The sequence below is a fragment of the Equus asinus genome, chromosome 7 (assembly GCF_041296235.1).
Source record: "Equus asinus isolate D_3611 breed Donkey chromosome 7, EquAss-T2T_v2, whole genome shotgun sequence".
In the NCBI taxonomy this organism is placed as follows: Eukaryota; Metazoa; Chordata; class Mammalia; order Perissodactyla; family Equidae; genus Equus; species Equus asinus.
Window position 1 is genome coordinate 66,567,669 of NC_091796.1, and position 19,900 is coordinate 66,587,568.

Sequence of the window (19,900 nt, forward strand, 5' to 3'; positions counted from 1 at the left end):
GTTTAGGCTAGCATGTAAGCATGAATTAGTTGAGCACATTTTACTTATTAGTAAAAAGGAAGTACCCCTTAGACCATGATCAGAGATCCTCAGAAACCTTTCTAGGATGAAAAGTTTATAAGGAACAATGGACACAGGAGTTGGTCCATGTAAAATATTTAGGAATGATATCATTTACCTTGAAAACTACTTCATACATATGTTTTACGTTTACAATTTCAGCATTCAGGAAAAAGATGAGAAGTTGAAGACTGTGGAAGAATTACTTGAAACTGGACTCATTCAGGTGGCCACCAAGGAGGAGGAACTGAATGTAAAGCATTTTGTAAATTTATTTTCCTTGTGATTATTCAGTGAACAAGAAGGGGTTTCATTGTAGTTTGTGTAATTTTCCCCATAGCTTTTAGACTTAATATTAGTTACCTACATTTTTTAAATTTATATAACGTTTTTCATTATATTTAAGATTAGAAATACAAAAATGCATAGTTGATTGTAGCATTCACTGCCTTAATATAGTAGATTCTCTTGTTATGGTTTGTATTGTCTGCTTCTTCACCTCCACCCATGCCCAAACGATGACTAGCAGACATGGAATCGTATTGGAAGCCAGGGAAAGGGGAGACTGCACTTCTCTCTTAGGGTTATCCTTAGCCTTAACCGGCTCGATTAGGAGAGGGTTGCTGGAAGAAATAAGCTAGAAGCTGTATATGAGCTTAGGGAGAGAAGTGGTGTACTATGTGGTTTTGATGTTGTGGAAACATACGTAGAGATACTTGTGGGAATAATTGAATTAAAAATCCGTTTGGCTAGCTCTAGAAGTTAGAAAATTGTGGACATGTGGAACAAGTGAGATTTCTGGATATTCCAGAGAGGAAAGGAAGCAGCTAAAGAAAAATGAGAAGCTAGTATATTTTGAAGCTAGTTATTTTTTCAGAATATGAAAGTATGTTGTGCTTATGTGTCTTTGAAAAAGGCAATAAGAACAGAAAATTCATCTCTGACGAAAGAAGTTCAAGAATTAAAGGCTAAGCAGAATGATCAGGTAATGTATTTAGTAGATGTTGCAACTCTTCTAAATGATGGACAAACCTGTTACATTCAAACATAGCAAGTCTGTTGTTTGTCTCTCTCTCCCTTCTCCAACGTGGAATTTGTCAGTTATGGTTTTAATCTGTGAATTATTAGTGACTTGATTATCAGTAATGGAGGCTGCAATTTACTGAATGCTGGCTGTATGCCAGGCACTGGGTAGAGTACTCTAGAAAGGATGTCATTGCTTAACTACAGTGATAACAGGTTTAAGTGAAAATATAAAGTAAGACTGAAAAGTAAAAGGCTACCTGAAATTAGGCAATTTCCTAGTTGTATTTTCTCTTTATCTGGTTAGAGTTATTAATTCAGTAGTTTTAACACTTATCTGTTTTTTTTGGTTTTGGCCTACATTTACCATAAGTAGCTTTAAAGCTGCTTGTTTTCAAAGAGCTTTTTATTTTCATAATTATGGCATTAAAAAAATCTAGGAAGAATTAATTCCTGCGTTTACTTTTTCCATTTGGATTTTGGTGTAGTGGAAAATTTAAGGATAGCATAGTTTGTATTTCTGACCCATTTATATTTTCAGCCCATTGCTAAGTGGGATACCTTTCTATTTCTAGGTTTCTTTTGCATCTCTAGTTGAAGAACTTAAGAAAGTGTAAGTGATGACATTATTAAACTGGTCTTTCTCTCTTGGTCCATTTTCTTAGTGCTCATGAATCTTGTTTTATTGTGCAATCGAGATAGCTGATGTATCTTAGTTTAACCTTCACTCTAGAATTTTTCATTGATGGAATAAGGAAACTTAGCTGTGCTTTCCCAGTGCAATGTGATTGTTAAAAAATCTATTTCTCTAATTGATTCCATTTATTTTTCTTAACTTATGGCATCAAATAGTTAATTTTCTGCTTCTGCATAGGAACTATTGAAGAACAGGTTATGTTGGCTAGAGAGAGCAGTTCCTTGCCTGTATCCTCTTCTCGAGGTGTCTCACAGTTTAATGCCATAGTCGTGTGTAAGTTCTGCCAGAGCCCTCAGAGCCCTAGAAGCCAGTGTTGTTGAGAGGAGTTCGATTCCCCCCAGTGTTCTTCAGGGTACTCATCTTAGATTCCCTGTGCACTAACTAGCTGCTTCTCATGTGCATGGGCTTCAGCCATCTGCTAGTTACTGATTGATTCTCATTTAGGAAGAGCTTTAAGTATTTTTTTCCCCATTGTGTCTGCAAGATAATGTTGCTGTTTTACTAAAATGAGAAGAGTTGATTTGGTGAGCCTATTCATAGATCAGTGCTTTATACCTTAGTTGGTGGATCTTGATGATTTCTATTCAAGTTTAATACTGTATTTCTTTGTCTAAGGATCCATGAAAAAGATGGAAAGATCAAGTCTGTGGAAGAGCTTCTGGAAGCTGAACTTCTCAAAGTTGCTAATAAGGAGAAAACTATTCAGGTATTGGGAGAGAGAAAACTGTGTTTTGTTTTTTTGTTTACCGACTTTAGTGAATATCATTTAATTTTGTGTGTTTGTCTGTACATTGCATTTTATGTCAATTTCTGTGTTTCCATTGTCCAATCTTGTCTGTTTTGTCATTGTCAAGGATTTGAAACAGGAAATAGAGGCTCTAAAAGAAGAAATAGGAAATATCCAGCTTGAAAAGGCTCAACAGGTAAAAATCCCAGAGCCATAGCATGACAGATTTGTTAGTGTATGTATGTGTATTTATGAGCTGTTTGGGTTTTTTTCTTGTTACTCAGAAAAAAACTTTTAAATAGTGTTCTGTAAGTATATTGGGTTATGTGCTTTTTATTTTTTTGCCTGATTTGAGAAAGTGTTCTTGATATTTTGATCAATATATCTTTTAACTGTTAAAAATTCTTTTCTAGAAAGTGTATTAATGTTTTATTTTAGTTTGCTGACTTAAAACACAAAACACTTTGGTAGATCTTTTTTTAACCTTTTTTATTCTTTTTTTAACACTGCATGGATCAGAATGTTTTGTTATAGAATATGTATTGCTGAGCCTTTGCCTGTGGAACAAAGTACAAATTTCATTGGGGGATTTCTGAGGTAGATGTGGTTACTGGAAATAGATGGGTTTTGGGGAATTTAATCTGATAAGGCTTCATTGAAAAAATGGTGAGATTGTGTGGAGGAGATGACTCATTCATCCAACAGATTCATTCGACAATACATATTGAGTTCCTCCTACTTGTCGGAAGGCTATATTAGTGATTGGACATAATGTGTTGAGTGAAACAGGGTATGATGAAAAGATCAGACTCTTCTAATATAGACTAAGAGTTCAGGGAAGTCTTCTCGCGAGGCACTAGCATCTGAGCCACGATCTGAAGAGGGACTGTGAGAAGACAGGAGGGGCTAGAAGGTACTATTGGGCTGCATGTGATGAGGAAAGGGGATTAAAGGCAGACGGTGTAGACCAGCTGGCCTTGAAGACTGGAAAGGAGAAGAGCTGTGACATGGTAGGAGGCATGTGGACAGTTCATATTTGAATTTTCACAGTTTTAGAAGGATCGCATTATTTAGACTTATTATTCATAACTATATTCCTTGCCACTCCCCTCCCCTTATCTTTTTAATTTGTTACTGTCGTTAGAGTCGAGTGAAGGTTAAATCGAAACACATCTCATTTTGGCATGAATAATTCAGCTAGGATCTTCGTAATTTGAAGTGTACTCATTTTAAAGTTTATCATAAAGCTTAATAAGGTAAATTGAAAGGATTATGAATTGCTTTTTTTCCTGCTTTTTTCTTTGTATTTCAGTTATCCATCACTTCTCAAGTTCAAGAGCTTCAGAACTTGTAAGTACCATTTCTCTCGTTTACTTTTAATATCTCTTTTCCACAAGTTAAATACAATATAATGAAAATCATAGCTGCTTTTTATGTGATTTCAAGTAATATTTTAGAGAATATCAAATTATGTCACCAAAAGGCCTTAAGGTTTTAAGTTTTTCATTAGGATTTAACCTATAGGTTTTTGATGGGAAGGGGATAGAGTGGAAGTTTTATTTTTCATGATTTGTAATCTGGATATGACCTTAAACTGAGATGTTGCTCTGTGCCCATTTTGATAGCCACTGTGAAACCGGCTCTGTATTTCATACCCAAACCAGTTGTGCGAAGCTGTCTGAATTTGCTGGTTGACGTAAACACGGTGGCGTGGTGTGAGGCAGAGGCCCCTGGTTCTTCAGTGACAGAGGGGACTGTTTTCTCTGCTCACCCTACACTGCTCAATTTGATATTTCCAAAATCTTTGTGCCTTTATACTTGAAATATTTATATTTTAGTTTGTTTTAATCAGTTTGGGCTGTGAGTAGCACCTAAAAATACTTGTCCAGCTTTCAGTTTGCTTTGAATAGTCATGTAACATTTTCATTGATAGTTCTTGTTAACTTACTGTTAGGTTAAAAGGAAAGGAGGAACAGATGCATGCCATGAAGACTCTTTTAGAAGAGAAGGAGAAGGACCTAGCCAAGAGGGGAAAATGGTTACAGGTGAGAAGTTAAAAACAAAAGGAAACACCTTGTTTATACTTGAATGTCAATTTAATTCATACCTTTTTTTTCCCCCAGGATCTTCAAGAAGAAAATGAATCTTTAAAAGCTCATGTTCAGGAGGTAGCGCAACATAACTTGAAAGAGGTATCGTATAAACGATATCAGCATATTACATAAAAAAAAGGGAAATCTTTATTTTACTAGAAAGTAAAGAATTAATATGTTCTTTCAGTTTCTTTTCTATAAAAATTATTATTGTACCATAGTTTTGTTGTTTTTGATAGAATAAGTTAACTTTTTTCCCTGTCAGGTCTATTACTGCCTGATTTGTCAACCTAAGCCTAAAAGCATTTCCTATCTTTACTTTTTCAGGTGGACTCTTAAGCTCATCCTTGTGTCTGTGTTTAATTGGTATATTAATCTGTAATCCTTTAAGAAATGGATATTAAAAATTAAGTTAAATAAAGAAAATTCATTGTCTTTCTTTTATAAATGGCCCAATCTTAAATTTGCCACATATAATTATGTTTTTATTGTATTGGTGAGTGATTCTATATATATGTATATATGTTGTAGTTCCTGCTATTTTTTGATGTTAAAATTAAAACTGTGCATCTGTTTTTTAGGCATGTTCTGCATCACGATTTGAAGAACTTGAGACTGTGTAAGTTTCTAGCCAGCATTTTAAAGAGGAACTTGTCATTGTTTTCCAGAGTGAGCTTGAACATTACGATGAGTTTCTTCTGCATCGTTAGTTAGCTTTCTTGTTAAGGAGGAGTTGTGGTCCAGAGGCAGACGTGCTCCGTCTCTGTTTGCTGGAATAAACGGAGGCCCTTGGAGTGCTTTCAGTGGCCTGGAGGCTCGGCCCTTTCTAAACCTCTCCAGCCCATTGTCTGAAATAGTCTTTCTGCTGAAACTAGTTTTATTTGTTTGCTTTTTAAACAAATTATGCAATTATTGTAAAGAGAGATTAAATTTGTTTCAAATTAAAATCCTTTTAGTATTTGAAAGAATAACATCTCTGAATTAACCAGAAGATAATCTTAGCCATAATCTCGATGATGAATATTGAATCTTTCTATAAAAGTAACTTGCTTTTTGGGGAAAATAGTGTCTGTTATCATCTCAGTTATGCTGTGCTGAATAGTAAAAATATTGAATCTGATCAGCATAGGAGTTAACAGTCTTTGTAGATGTTTCTCCTAAAACATTTTTTATCCTATAAAGTCTGTTTTCTTAAGCTATATCAGTCTGCAGTGGTGAGAACAGTGTCTGGACTTCCTCTTTTTGGTCCCTACACAATTGCATTTGAGAGATTTTGCTTTGATGTGATGCCATCAGTCTTTATTGATGTTTAAGAAGTGGCCCTTTGAAGCTGTGTTTTTAAAATTAAGATATTGAGGATATTTATTAGGTGATTGTCTTTATGAAGACAAAAGGGATGTCTGTTTTTGGCAGTAAGATTGCTCATTTGTACGACTAATTGTTTATCTAGTGGACGTTGTGTAACTGTTGAGGTGCTTTTGTCTCATTTGTTAATAGAAAGCTTAAAGACACATTTGTGGCCTATCTGTAGTAATTCTATAGATCATTAAAGTATGTGATTTGACATTTATTTTACCTCATATTCTTTTCTTTTTTTAATTAATAGAATTTTTTTTGGTGGGGGGATCAGTTTTAGGTTCACAGAACAAATTGAGAGAAAAGTACAGAGTTCCTCTATACCCCCTTCTTGCATTTCCCTTAGTTACATCTTGCATTAGTGTGGTAAATTTGTTACTAACTCATCAGCCAATATCGATATACTGTTATTAACTAAAGTCCAGTTTCCATTAGAGCTCACTCTTTGTGTTGTGCATTTTATGGGTTTTGATGAATGTATAATGACATGTATCCCTCATTACAGTATCATAAAAATTAGTTGCACTGTCCTAAAAATCTCCTGTGCTCCACCTATTCATGCCTCCCTGCCTCCAACCACCCCCTCTCCCAAATTCCTGGCAACCACTCATCTTTTTACTGTGTCCATAATTTCGCCTTTTCCGGAATGTCATATAGTTGGAATTATATAGTATGTGGCCTTTTCAGATTGGCTTCTTTCACTTAGCAAAATATATTTAAGGTTTGCTGGGTTTTTTCTTTTCTTTTTGAGGAAGATTAGCCCTGTTCTAACATCTGCTGCCAATCCTCCTCTTTTTGCTGAGGAAGTCTGGCCCTGAGCTAACATCCGTGCCCATCTTCCTCCACTTTATATGTGGGACGCCTGCCACAGCATGGCTTGATAAGCGGTGCCACGTCTGCTCTCAGGATCTGAACTGGTGAACCCTGGGCCGTCACATCAGAATGTGCAAAACTTAATGGCTGCACCACTGGGCCGGCCCCTGGGTTTTTTCATTTTTTAATCCCATTTTTCATGTATGCTGTTTCATGCAGACCTGTAAACATCTTGAAATTCTTTCTAGATTAAGGTAGGGTGAAAATCAGCAAATACTTGAGAGCCTGTTATCTGCCCTCTGGCACTGGGAATACTGAAATGGCTCATGGTTTCCTGCCCTGAGGAAATAGACAGTTTAACTGATCCTTTTAATAGTGTTAAGTGTTAATGCTAGAGGTCTGTTGCTTGGGATGACAAGGGCAATTGGGATTCACTTGGACTAGATATAGTAAGACTTGTGTTAGATAAGGGTGAACCAGGTTAAATAATGTATAGCATCTATTCAGCAGAAAGGATTGGGCATATTGTAGGCTCCAGGGTCAATCAAGATGGCTTTTATTTTAGATTTTTCTCTTAGATAAAACCATACTTCCTTAAGAAATGTTAAGTAGGAAATAAACTAGAACAGTTTTAGGATGTACTGGACTTTGAGTTGAATGATTCTGGAAATACTGTCTTTTAAGACAAATTTTTTTTTTTAATTTTCTTTTTAAAGATTTTATTTTTCCTTTTTCTCCCCAAAGCCCCCCGGCACATAGATGTGTATTTTTAGTTGTGGGTCCTTCTAGTTGTGGCATGTGGGATGCCATCTCGGCATGGCCTGACACGCTGTGCCATGTCTGTGCCCAGGATTCGAACCAGCAAAACCCTGGGCCGCCCAAATGGAGTGTGCAAACTTAACCGCTCGGCCACAGGGCCAGCCCCTAAGACAAATTTATAAGTTGATGTGATGTGAGGAGAAAGAGCTGATAGGCGTTGGTTCTGCTGTCTTTTTTCCTTAGAGATATTGCAGTCTGGTTGTCCTTTTTTATGTATATAACTAAATATAAAGTCTTTGTAAAAATTCTAGGTTGAAAGAAAAGGAAAATGAAATGAAGAGAGTAGAAACTATGCTAAAAGAGAGGGAGAGTGATCTTTCTAGCAAAACAAAGTTGTTACAGGTGAATATGTTTACTTAAAATTAATTATTGTGTGAATTATTGTTTTTGCATGTTTTAAAACAATTTTAACTAGTATGAAAGAAAATAGAATCCAGATTGACTTTCCCTCCTACCCACATACTGGATCTCATTCCGCAGAGATAAGTACTATCAAGTGTTTATATATCTTTTTGAGAAGTGTCCATGCATGAGATGTGTGTGTGTATACTTATTTTTTTAAACATACTGTGTTTAACCATACACACTTTTGTAGTTTGCTCCCCTCTATTGATAACGTTTTTGAGATCTTTCCACATAAGCACATTTCTATCTTTAACTTTTCTTTTTCCCTTGGTGCAGAAGATTGGCCCTAACCTAACATCTGTTCCCAGTCTTCTTTTTGCTTGAGGAAGATTCTCTCTGAGCTAACGTCTGTGCCAGTCTTCCTCTACTTTCTATGTGGGTCGCTGCCACAGCATGGCTTGATGAACAGTGTGTAGATCCGTGCCCAGGATCTGAACCCGTGAACTCTGGGCCACTGAAGTGGAGCATGCCAAATTTAACTGCTATGCCTCAGGGCCGGCCCCTATACCCTTACAAAATTATCACTATTTTAGAATTCTCCTGGCTTGTGTGATATGTTTCAGAAGTTTTGTAGAAAATAAAAATCTCTGTTCAGGTATTCATGTTTAATTTGTTTTTTAAATAGGAGATACAAGATGAAAACAAATTGTTTAAATCCCAAATTGAGCAACTTAAGCAACAGAACTACCAACAGGTAGGCACTAGTAGCTGGCTTGCCTTTTATTATGTGGTAAAAAATCTGTGACTGTCTAAGTGTTCTTTACCATTTGCCTTTTCATTGAGAATAAGGTATATGTTGTTTTATTTATAAATGTTTATCAAATTTCCAGAAAACAAAGTAATTTGCTATGCCATATCCAAGATAAAATAATACACAATCTATAAAGTACCCACAAATAATATCAGTGTCTATATTCCAGGTCTGTTACGTATTTGTGTGTATGTTTTCAGATCCTCTAAAATGCTTTTCTTAGCAAGTCAGAATCCTGTGGAGGTCAGTGTAAAAACGTGTGTGTCCTCCCTCCCTTCCCAAACAGAACATCAGGCATCGAAGGGAAGCTGAGGGATGTGTAATGTTAGAAGTAGTAGTTTACCACTATTGAAAACAATTTTTAAGGGAAAACTCTGCTTGCTAAATATAAAAAAAAAATGTGCTTTTAAAAGATGTTACCAAAATATTCTTTATTTTATGAATGTATATGGGTAAATTAGAAAGTGTTTTGAGGGGCAAAAGAATGTGAGTCCTTGTCAACAAGAAGCTCGCAGTAGTTGAGTTTGGGAGGTTGTAGTCAAGGAGTAAAGACCATATGTGAAGGGCTATGTGCTGTTACATATTATGGAAAATTAACTTTTTGTTACATGCACGTTAACTAACTTTTCTTAGTTTTTCTTTTGACTTAATTTATGATAGTTTTTTGACTTTTGAAAGCTTAATGTAGTCAGATATGAATTATACAGTATGAAAATTTAAGATATTAATTCAGTGCTTTGCACACGTAGGAAATTAGTAAATCCTTGTTAGATGAAGATTTGAAGTATGTAGTGATAGTGAAGGGTTGATTAGCACTCAGTACAGTTTATAAATTTGTCCATGTTTTTATTAGAATTCCTTGGTGATGGGAATATAGAATATATGGTATTTTTACCTTTGGTGTTGTCTTAATTTATATCTGAGAAGAGTTTTAATCTTTTGAAGTCCTTTGGAGAACTTTATTTTGAAATAACATTTAACTCTTTTAATAGGCATCTTCTTTTCCCCCTCATGAAGAACTATTAAAAGTGTAAGTAATAATTTTGATTCACAGTTTGGGAAGTGATAACTGTTTTTATGTGCTAAATGGTGCTCAGAAAAGCAATTTAATGTAATTGCAAATGGTCACCTAATTTTTACAGTTCTATTTAGATTTCTTGAACTGCCCCTCCATAGAGCTTAGCTGTGCCTTTGAGCTAATGTACTTTTTTATGGTATTTGGATTTCTTTGAATATTTTGTTGAGGGAGATTTTGATTTTTCAGGCATTCAGAAAACATCTAATCAAATTAAACTATACTTTGAAGGCTTTACTAATTTATCTTAAATTATTTCAGTTCTCCTCCTGGTATTATGGAATTGAATTATGCAAATTTTGGTTTAGTGTTTGCATTTTTAAAAAATCTCATAATCTTTATGGTGATGGTTCTTTTTTTTCTTTTGATGAGGAAGATTGACCCTAAGCTAACATCCATTGCCAATCCTCCTATTTTTTGCTTGAGGAAGATTATCCCTGAACTAACATCCAAGACAGTCTTCCTCTGTTTTGTATGTGGGATGCCACCACAGCATGGCTTGATGAATGACGTGTAGGGTCTGCACATGGGATCTGAACCCGTGAACCCCAGGCTGCCGAAGCAGAGCATGTGAACTTAACTACTACGCCACTGGGCCAGCCCCTGGTTGCTGCCTTTTAAGGAGACTTGTTTTTACTGAAACATTTTTCTTATATTGTTGGCCTGTATTTTTCTCTAAGAGGCTACCTTTAAGGTCATTTCAGATAAGTAGGTATGTTTTGACCTGTTAAATGTCAGCTACAGTAAGTATATTAGGTGATACAAGTAATCTAAATGTCCTTCCATCTTGACTTGTTTCTAGAGTTGGTGATTTACTAATTTAGAATTATTTACTGTTCAGTTGAGTCTTGAGTTTGACTGTGTAGAACAAGGCTCAAGAAACTTTTTCTATGAATGGGCTGATAGTGAATATTTTAGGCTTTGTGAGCCACAAAGGTCTCTGTTTCATACTGTTTTCTTAAACAATCCTTTAATAGTGTAAGATCAGCTCTTGGCTAGAGGGCCGTACAAAAACTGACTGTGGGTTGGGCCCAGAGCCCTAGTTTGCCAACTCCTTATATAGGACCTTATTGTTAGGGAAGAGCTGTTTGTAATTTAACTGTCTCCCCAGGCTGCTCTCAAGTGTAACGGAACTGAATTGTGAATTTTTGCCATTACTTTCTGCATTTCTGGGAAATACCTAGCTCATGAGATGGAACCAGAAAAACATGAATCCTGAGACTGTTATGAAAATGACGAGAACACCTACCTCACCTTAATATCTTACTGTTGTTGGGGGTTAGCCGCTTGAAGAAAGTCATAACTGGTTTCATTACCTTCTGGAAAAAGAAGAATGTACTTCCGGGAGAGCTTCTACATCAGTTTCCACTCTTCCGAAAATAGCTACTTGATTGCCTCAGATAAAAATAGGAATACCTACTTACAGCAGTTCATGTATTCATGAACTGTTTCTTAGGGGAAGATTTCTCTTTAGCACGATTGTCAGCATGTCATATTGTAAAAATTTATTTAAAAAATCATTTCTGAAAATAAAAATTCATAGATGGGCTTTCGTGATAACAGTAGCTAAGCTTAAAGAGTTTGCTTGTCAAGTTAATGCGTTTTTCAAAGCATCATCTACTTGCTGTTTTTATTTTGTGGTAAAAAATATTGTATTCACTGTTTACCTAAAATACTGCTATATGTATCCATGTTTTGGTTTAGAATTTCAGAAAGAGAGAAAGAAATAACTGGTCTCCAGAAAGAATTGGCTTCTTTGACAGACGCTGTTGAACACCAGAGGAAGAAAAACAATGTGAGCAAGTCTTTATCAGAATGAAGCTTTTCTTTTTATCGCTTCACTGAAGTAGCATGGTTCAGAATTTCTTTTTTAGCCTGCTTTTACTTTAGATTTCTTCTTAATCTTGTAAGACAGTACTGTTTTGTGTGTAGCTTTTTGGGGTAATCATTTATTGGAGAGCAGATTTTTTTAATGAATAAATGAAAAGACCAATTTGTACACTTCTGAATATCATTTTAAATGTCAATGCTATAATTATTACAGCTTCAGTTTTTTTACTAGAATACAGTTGACTTTCTGTTGAACTTTTATTTGGAAAAATTATTCTTTCATGTCAGTATGTTAAAATGGAAGGCGTTTCCTCTTATTTTGATTGGGTTAGCCATTTTGTAAACTAAAAGTATGCCAGAATTCAAACTCAGTTAAGTGTCTTTCAAAGACTTCTGGAGCCTCCCTCTTTAAACTGAGAGGTGGTTCAGATTTTGATAATTAAGCATGGTAGAGGCCTCAGAACCTGAATACATTTATGCTGGAATGGGTAGGGATAGTGCCCTAAGCAATATATTCTAGTACTTTTACTGAATAGACGAATAGTGAATTTAGGTGAATTTCTTAAATTCTCTCTGACCAGAAGGTGCCACCTGTAAATAGAATCCAAACATTCTTGCTAGAGAATGAATTTTTGACACCAAAGTGTGATTTGCTAAGACTTGAGCAAAGTTAAAAATGTTATTGATATCTAAGGGGATATTCATAGTAAATTGATAGATGTTTTCTAATGAAAGTTAAACTTTCGAAGTTTGCGTTAATTTGTTAATTTAACAAGTTGACATGTTCCTGCACCCCTGAGTTTGTCAAAATTAGGTATGTGAATTGCCCTTTGTGTGTTTGTGTAACACTACTAACAGCATCGCAGTTGGCCACAAAACCTGAGGTGAATTTGCCAATATACTGCTAACGTCCTGACGGTGTTTTATTATTGGGATTCTGAGATAAGGTGGACATAATAATGCCAGTATAGTGCAGGAGGCAGTGAAGTGGTGAGGAGAGCCAGGACGCTGGAGGCCCGCAGACTGCGGCGTCAATCCATTCTAGATCTGCCACTTCATTTGCTGTGTGGACTTGGCCAGATATCTTAACCTGCTTGAGCTATGGTTTCCCATTGATAAAATGGGAATAGATACTTCTTAGGGTTGTTGGGAGGATTAATCAGAATTTATATGAGGCGCCAAGTACGGCGTTAGGCACTTAAGTAAGCATTCAATAAGTGGTTATTATTGGCTTTTTATTTTTTGTTTTTAATCCGTTTAGATTTCTAAATCTGAAGAAAGATTGAAATATTGCAGATTGTCCTTATTTGTATTCGCTAATGAAATACTGTTAAAATAGATCTTTTCAGATCTCAGTTTCTTGTGACCTCTGTCTCTCTCCCAAGAGGACGTGTTTTATAGCCTTCCAGCCTCCCTGGGTGCCTCAGTCAAGTAGCTCACACAGCTCCTGTCAGGTTGCTTTATGGCATATACATTTGACCGTGCCAAGAAAGGTCGAGAAGCACTGTGAGTTAACTGTGTCACTCCCAGGTAGACTTGAAGTGTGTTAACTCAGTAAAACATACTTAGAGAAACCATGTTGTGCTGCATTGGGAAGTTCACAAGTGATCCTAGGCCTTGTTTAAAAATCCCCTGTGAAGCTTTTTGCAGTGCTTGTGTATTTGCTCTGTCCTCAGGCCTCTAATGATCTGTGTACTCAATCATATTTGTAATCTTAGTTAGTGTATTTACTTTTGAATGCTTTCTTCTTTGTTACATGTGCACAGTAATTACTTTAAAGCTGACTTTTTGGTGTGTATACTAAAACATGGGAAGTGGGCATCTTTATTTTCTCATTCAAACTTCTAAACATTGCTTTTTATTTTTTTGCTAATATACATATTTTCCCATTGAAATAATTTTGCAGTAACCAGCATTTAAATGCAGTGCAAAATACTGATGAAGTAAAAAGCAAAAATCTTTCAATATGGATAAACTGAAATCATTTTTTCTAAAAATGATTAGGACCTTCGGGAGAAAAACTGGGAAGCAATGGAAGCATTGGCATCAACTGAAAAAATGCTGCAGGACAAAGTGAACAAGACTTCCAAGGTTGTAATGCTAACTCCTGGAAACAATGCACTGAACAGAGAAAATCTGCAGCTTGTCTTAGAATCAGACTAAAGCGTTTAATTTTACTGCAATTTAAATATAAAATCTCCTTACCATCCACATTTATCATCTCCATCATCTCTGCTTTTTCCTCTACTCTCTGAACTTTAATTTTGGGCATGCTGGTTTGTTGTGACTACCTGATTGTTTGAGCTTCGGTGATTACTGCTTTAAGCTGCAGAGTCTTAGGAGAACTATGCTGTCCATGGAAGCTCTTCTTAGAGCCAGGGTGCCTCTTGGGGTGGTTAAGAGAGCTTCGATGAAAACTCTGAGCCAAAAACCTCTAGCTGAATTAACAAACACATTCGAATACCTAGGATGTACTTAGGATGCACAGTGAACTTGCCTAGGTTCTTTGGGGGCACACCAGGATAACTCAGACATATGTCTTAAAAATATGTATGAAATGTACAGGAAATATGTCTTAAAATGTACAGGAAAAGGATCAATTCTAGTTATGTTCTTGGAGATGGTTCCTTAAAAGAGGTGGAATTAAAATTAAACTTTAGGTTTTGAATCGGCTGGAGAGTAATGATGCATGTGTTATGTTTAGTATGGAATATCAGTAGAAGGGATAATTCTCTTGACCAGAGTATGTAAAGTACTCCTGAAACATATATACCCCTCTACTTTCAAATGATAAAAGATAAGCTTCCTGTGTTCAGGTTGTTCCGTGGGTTTAAAGGTTTCTAATGAATTGTAAATTGAGAAGTTGTTTTTAATGATTAAGAGAAGTGACAGTGCCAGTTCAGTCAAACATTTTGAAAATTCCTACCAAGAATTAGTGTGGAACAGGAGTGCTGAATTTTGCAGATGGGTTAATAAAGTTCATTAATTATGTGCCTCAATCAGCATTCTATAAGCGTTTTGCATGCCAAAGTAGTAACATTTGAAGGACTTTTTTTTTTTTTTAGCAAAACAGAGTTTTTACAAATTTTTTTAATCAAGTATATGTTTGTAGTTATATTTTCTTTAGTGTAATGGATTTGTATTTACTTAAATACCTATTCACCTGGCCCTAATTTTCACTAAAATCTAAATTTGAGACAGCTGGCAGATACTAGGCCGGATTGGATATTGTTTCATTGTAAGTGGTTGCACTCAGTTCTGTCAGCAGTGAGGGTTCTGGTATAGTTTTTGGGTGTTTCTGTAACTTCATTTTTCACTGTTAAGAGCTACGTTTTAACTTTTATTTTGTTAATGAGACTGGTATCTAGGAAGTGCTAATCTCTTAATATTGTGCCATTCATGCAAGAAGTTATATGCCACCTGTCATAGGCATTCTTGCATATTATGATTCCAAAAGAAAGCTAGAATTTATCCATGTTGTGTCATGTGCTTGGTGATGAGTTTAAGAATTTATCCGTATTTTAAAAACTCATCACCAATGATGGCTTCTTGCGCAGCTAATAATCTACAGAGAATAGAATTTAGTCTCTCTCTGTTTTAGTGGAATTTAGATGGTCTTCAGCATAAGTGTAAAGTGATGTTGATTGACCTAGGACCACAAGTTGTGTTGTAAGGAGTAAATATTCCTCAGGAGCTACTATAAATGACAGGTTCACACAAAATATACTTCATGTATACTACACTTAGATAAAGATAGTAAGGAAATTATAATAATTTTCAATATTAGATCTTTTCCAGGTGTTGAATTGGAATGGAAATTGCTATCCACCACCAAACTACTATGTCAAGTGAAAAACTTTTAGCTAAAATTCTTAGTATAGAATAAAAGTAACTTCTCATCTTTGTGCCTCTTGGTTACAAGTTAGACACGTTTCCTTTAGTGGGTTTCTTTTCCACTTGAGCAATTTTCAAAGAAGCTTCTGTTCCAGTGTCTCTTTTCCTACCTGATTTTATGTAAAGATTGCTTTTCCACTTCTGTGGTCAGATGATAAAGTTAACCTCGTAATTATCTCTGAATTAGCACTTAACCACCTTCCTTGAATGAGTATTCCTTATTTTATGCAGTTATATGGGTATATTCCTGAAAAGCAGTGGACTTTATTGAATTACTGAAAATACTGAATTACTGAAAATACTGCATTAAAACATCTATTTTGGGGGTGCACCCTGGTGGCCTAGTGGTAAAGTTTGGCGCACTCCACTTTGGTGACCCAGGTTTGCTTTTCTGGGCGTGGACCTCCACCATGCGCCTGTCAGTGGCCACGCTGTAGTGACGGCCTACACACAGAAAAGGGAATTTTGGCAGCGGAATTTAGCTCAGGGTGGGAGTCTTCCTTAGCAACCCCCCCCCCCCCCCCGGCAAAAGTCTATTTTTAAAATCCTGAATAAAGTAACACCTTTTTGTGTGAACAGAATGATTTGTGTAACTTTAGATTTTCATGTTATTAGGTTTTCTTAAATTGAAGTGTGTGCATCTTAAATCTGTAATAGATTTCAAAGATCACATTTAAATGGTGGGGGAAACAGGGTGGACACCTTGCTAGCTTGCTTGCCTTCTTGTCACCTGTTGAACTTCATAAGTGTTGTTTTGAGGTGATTTTCTTGGCTTGGTTTAGATGTGCATTTTTATAGGCGTCATTTTGTTTTTTATCTTGTAGAGATAGTTTGAATATTATATTTTTATTTTGCCTGTAATCCTTACCCTAATTTTGACAAACCATGGTTTTGAGTTAATAATTGACATACATTAGAGTTGGATTTAAAATCACCAAATTTAGACACGCATTTATAATACTTACCTTTAAATTTACAGCTAACAGAGTCCACACACAAGTGTCAGAATTAGTCTTGTTGCTGCTTGGCATTGGGGAAGTAACATGCCATCAGGCTGTCCTTTCACTTTCCTCTTTTTCCCATGTATACCACTCATCAAATTTTGATGGTCTGTTGTTTTTTTGTTTTTTTGTTTTTGCTTTGTTTAGCATAAGTAGCTTCACCTGACCTTGAAGCTAGAAATATGAAACTGGCCATTTTAATCCCTTGGCATTAGTGGTCCATCAGTGATGCATTTTTTTTGTAGAGAGATTTGCCAGCCAGTGAGCCTCAGTTATGTTGCCCACGTACATATTTTTTGCATGTAGTTTGTTTTAGCTGTAGGAAGTGTTTTCGGATTTTTTTGGTCTTTGATTTTGTTGTTTTTTAAATTGTTTCTGGAGAGGCAAATCACTTGATTTCTAATGGTAAGGAAAATGTCCATATTGTCAGATATTGCCTTGGCTTGATTGACATAAGATATTATTTGTTATTTAGGATGCTTTAGAGATTTTGCAGATTTTTTCTTATGGATGCATTTTGATATTTTAAAATGGTAAATTTTAACATTCATCAGTATTAAGATGAATTTTTAAAATCCTATGACTTTTTCCTCCTTTAGAACTTAAAAGACCGTAGGTTTTTTTTTTTTAAATCTGTAATCTTGTAAGTTTGATTTGGTTCATCTTCCGCTTTAGGAAAGACAACAACATGTGGAAGCGGTTGAGTTGGAAGCCAAAGAAGTTCTCAAAAAATTGTTTCCAAAGGTGTCTGTCCCTTCTAATCTGGTAAGATCGATTTATTATTTTTTAGACCATGACATCTTTGTCATTATTCAAGGACATTGTGAGTCAGCAGCCTGGGCACTCTGCACCTGGTTCCAGCAGTGTACCACTTGCTTACTCATCCCGTTTTAACCTAGGGTGCTTGTGAGTGGTGAAAATCAATAACTTGGTGCAAAACTCATTTCTCTTTATTCAGCTGTTACTTTTGTTATATTCTACAAAATTTACATGGTAGACATTTTATTCAGAGGATTATAAACGTCATATTTGGGAAAGAAATGTCTCTTAATGGTTAATAAACTGATAATGTTCTTAATGGCTTTATTCAAAGTAGAACTTAAAGCGATGGCTTCTTAGTTTTAGGACACTTTTTAATTAAATATATTTAATAATATGAACCAGGCTTTTTTCATTTCAAAACTCAAGATTTTGGTCATCTGTTAACTTCTTCAAGCAAAGGTCTTGAAGATAAAATAGAACAGCTTGCTTTACTTGGCTTGTGTGTGTTTTAAGTGGGAGAGAAAAGTTGATTTGATTCAGAGAAGAAATACAGTGAATATTTGAGGGCAGAGCAAGCCATTGAGTGTTCATGTAGTTTCCTAAAATGGGGGAGTCCGCCTTTTTTTATTTTAATGGGAAATTATATACATACTCAAAAATAGAATAGCATATTGAGCCCAGGGTATCCAGTATCCCTCTTCAGCAGTTAGCAGTATATGGCGTGCCTTGATACACAGTCTTCTTCTGCCTCCTGTCCTGCATTTCCTAGATTATTTTGAAGGAAGTCAGACATGAGAATATTTCATCTGTAAATGTTTCAGTAACTATTTCTAAAAGATAAGGATTCCTTTAAAGAAACTATTACATTAAAAAAATCCTTAGTTTCATACACCTAGTCGATACTTGTATTTCTCCAGTTGTCATATAAATTGTCATTTTAATGGAATAAAAACTACTTACTTGGGTCCTGACTAAAATAGACTACCATAAGGTCAACATGTGATTGGTTTAAGATATCTCTTAGATCTTTTACTTTTATTTAATTTTTTTTTTTTAAAGATTGGCACCTGAGCTAACAACTGTTGCCAATCTTTTTTTTTTTTTTCTGCTTCTTGTCCCCAAATCCCACCCCGTACATAGACGCATATTTTAGTTGTGGGTCCTTCTAGTTGTGGCATGTGGGATGCCGCCGCAACATGGCCTGATGAGCGGTACCATGTCCACGCCCAGGTTCCGAACTGGTGAAACCCTGGGCCGCCGAAGCAGAGCTGGCGAACTCAACCACTCGGCCACGGGGCTGGCCCTCTCTTAGATCTTTTTATTCCACACGTTCCCTTCTTTTTGTCAGCAAACCTTCCTCCCTCTTTTTTTTAAGCCTGGTGGTTTCTTATGCAGTTTCCCAGTCTGGATTTAGCTGACTGCATCCCTGTAGTGTCAGTATGTTCCTTGGTCCTCTGTGTATCCCATAAATTGATAGTCAGTAGAGGCCTGATTAGATCCAGGCTCAATACTCGGGGTGGGGGTAAAATGGGGTGAGGGCAAGACTACTTCATGGGCAGTGTTGTGCACTTCATCAGGAGGTCTCTAATGGCTGCTTGTCTTTCTTTGGCCCATTGGAGCTTATTTGAGCTGGCTACCAAATCCTTTTGACACAATACTGCTCAACTTTGGTAGCTTCTTTACTTTGTGGTGTGACCAGGTGTCGCTCATTTATTGTGTGCATTTCCTGCCTGAAACTTGGAATTAACTATTTTTCCAAGGAACTCTTGCCTCTTCTTTCTGCGGTGCTAGGTGTGGTGTAAATAAACTTACTAGCTTGGTCTGTGTGTAGTCTGAGTTTAGCTGCTTGCTCTCTTAGATTATATCTACATATAGTCTATATTTAATATGCCCAAGAAGCAAAAATTCTTCTGTTTTCATTGTAATTGTTGAGGATACATTCAGCTTGATAGATTTAGTAGATATCTACCACTCTGGGTTGAACTGATGAAATAACTTGGGCTGGGCAAACATGGATACGTTGTCAGTTCTAGGAACTGAGAGAAGGGGTTGCTATTCATATATTTCGTATTTTTTCCTTTGTGACCATAACCTGTTTTTATTTCTTGATTTATTCATACTTTATATTTTATTGCTTAATGGAAATAAAATTTAGGGGTTTATTTATTTGGCAGTATTTTATGAACCAAGAGAGTTAATGATTTATCATTTCTGTTCTTTTAAGATTGTGTCAGATCACCGGTATTAAAAATTCTTTTTAATGTAACCAATTCATTCTTAAGAGCAATATTACCCACCCTCAACAACCAAATCTTTTTGACCTTATAAATATTTGTAAATCATCATACGACATGGATGATGGTATTTGGCCTCTGTTCATCCACTTGTTAAAAGTTGAATATTTTTGCATGTAGTCTGTATTTAAGAAATATATTAAACTTTCTATGTACTACTTAGGGTCTAGCATTTTAGGTTTGTAAAGACATGAAGGATAATCTGTTTATCTTAAGATAATAAAGCAATAATAATATAATAGTAAGACAATATAGTCAGTAGATATAAAAGGGATTTTATACGTGAAATAATTTTTTTTT

The 19,900-nt window shown here is 35.8% G+C and overlaps 1 protein-coding gene across 15 annotated transcripts in view; it reads left to right on the forward strand.

Annotated features, from left to right (window-relative positions):
- Positions 1–19,900, forward strand: part of KTN1 (kinectin 1) — a 101,547-nt gene that overhangs the window by 66,635 nt on the left and 15,012 nt on the right. For 5 of the 15 annotated variants that reach the window (XM_044773630.2, XM_044773633.2, XM_044773631.2 and 2 more), the window contains 15 exons: positions 223–313; positions 977–1,045; positions 1,659–1,696; positions 2,396–2,486; positions 2,635–2,703; positions 3,820–3,857; positions 4,462–4,552; positions 4,631–4,699; positions 5,182–5,219; positions 7,840–7,930; positions 8,619–8,687; positions 9,737–9,774; positions 11,524–11,614; positions 13,654–13,740; positions 17,220–17,309. In XM_044773630.2, the coding sequence (XP_044629565.2) occupies positions 223–313; positions 977–1,045; positions 1,659–1,696; positions 2,396–2,486; positions 2,635–2,703; positions 3,820–3,857; positions 4,462–4,552; positions 4,631–4,699; positions 5,182–5,219; positions 7,840–7,930; positions 8,619–8,687; positions 9,737–9,774; positions 11,524–11,614; positions 13,654–13,740; positions 17,220–17,309 (1,060 nt within the window). The remainder of the gene's footprint in view (positions 1–222; positions 314–976; positions 1,046–1,658; positions 1,697–2,395; positions 2,487–2,634; positions 2,704–3,819; positions 3,858–4,461; positions 4,553–4,630; positions 4,700–5,181; positions 5,220–7,839; positions 7,931–8,618; positions 8,688–9,736; positions 9,775–11,523; positions 11,615–13,653; positions 13,741–17,219; positions 17,310–19,900) is intronic. The other 10 variants (XM_044773634.2, XM_044773636.2, XM_070513671.1 and 7 more) reach the window with 3 other exon arrangements.